This window comes from Rhagoletis zephyria, unplaced genomic scaffold (assembly GCF_001687245.7).
Source record: "Rhagoletis zephyria isolate East Lansing unplaced genomic scaffold, Rhagoletis_zephyria_1.1 Rzeph_scaffold_00986, whole genome shotgun sequence".
Taxonomy (NCBI): domain Eukaryota; kingdom Metazoa; phylum Arthropoda; class Insecta; order Diptera; family Tephritidae; genus Rhagoletis; species Rhagoletis zephyria.
The window spans coordinates 53,143-54,338 of NW_016158070.1; the positions used below are offsets into that span (position 1 = coordinate 53,143).

General features: G+C 36.5%; 2 protein-coding genes across 2 annotated transcripts in view; both read right to left on the minus strand.

Moving 5' to 3' along the window:
* The window catches only part of LOC108362317 (cystathionine gamma-lyase-like), an 80,763-nt gene that overhangs the window by 29,303 nt on the left and 50,264 nt on the right, over nt 1-1,196 (minus strand). The window lies entirely within an intron of this gene.
* On the minus strand, nt 236-758 carry LOC108362314 (syntaxin-5-like). The gene is made up of 3 exons (XM_017615254.1): nt 644-758; nt 506-593; nt 236-444 (listed from the first exon to the last, which is right to left on the minus strand). The coding sequence occupies exons 1-3, from the start codon at nt 671-673 to the stop codon at nt 251-253; spliced, it is 312 nt and encodes a 103-aa protein (XP_017470743.1). The 5' UTR covers nt 674-758; the 3' UTR covers nt 236-250.

The window sequence follows — 1,196 nt, forward strand, 5'->3', positions numbered from 1 at the left end:
AAAAGATTTTCCACTCTGTTGTTACTGGACATGAAACTACTTTAAATACTGGTACGTAATCCATCAAAAACTAAAAATCGAACAAATTTTACATAGCGCCCTTTGCAAGTCGTCGTTTAAAGTACAAAACCGCGTATCAACAAAATGCAAAACCGCGTATCATGATAATGAAAAACCGCGTTTGTGAGGTTGCATAAATCACCACCAACAATTTTTTAATTGTGTGAAATTTCATAATAAAACTTTTATGTTAGCTTGCGAATTCCTTATAGTTATATAGCTTTAGCCGTTTAAAGTTTCTGAAATACAACAGTACGACAGTATACAACTGTTTGAAGTCGGTGCCCATGCTGGCTAATTTAGATTGTAACGCATACACCATGATGTAAGTCAATTCTTGAATCTCTTGCGGTCGATCATCAAAAAGACTCTTCTTTTTGGCCACTGCAAAAGAAAAGGTAAAGTAATATTTATAATTAAGAACACCTTTTCATTTTATACTCACGCATTGTCAATTTTTCCAACTTGGCATATGCACTTGCTATGTTTTTGCCAATATATTTTGTGACCATCATAAATTCCTGCACCATAGACTGTAAGAATAATGTAAACATCTTCAAATGCACTTCTACTTCTAACTTACTTGTAAGTCTCTAATCTGTTCCTCGTACATAAATTGCGTCTACGTCAAGGTCTCTATACGATTGCCGCCTTGGTTTACATTGGCCTTATCCGACAACTGGCGTATGATAAGCTGCGCCATTTCTAACCCATTTGACTTTTCTTTGAACTGATGTTGAACATCGGGATCACGTTGCTGCATTACATCTAACAGCCTTTTCATTTCATCCAGATGAGCCGCTTGATGTGGTTTGATGTGTGCGAAGGTTTGTTTACAAAGTGAATTTTTAAGTAGTTGAACAAGTGCCAGTGGGCAGCCAGCGTTCCAGTTGCTGGCAACAATTTGCAGGCTTGNCTTGTGAGGTGGCATAAATCACCACCAACTATTTTTTAATTGTGTGAAATTTCATTATAAAACTTTTATGTTAGCTTGCGAATTCCTTATATATAGCTTTAGACGTTTAAAGTTTCTGACATACAACAGTACGACAGTATACAACTGTTTGAAGTCGGTGCCCATGCTGGCTAATTTAGATTGTAACGCATACACCATGATGTAAGTCAATTCTTGAATC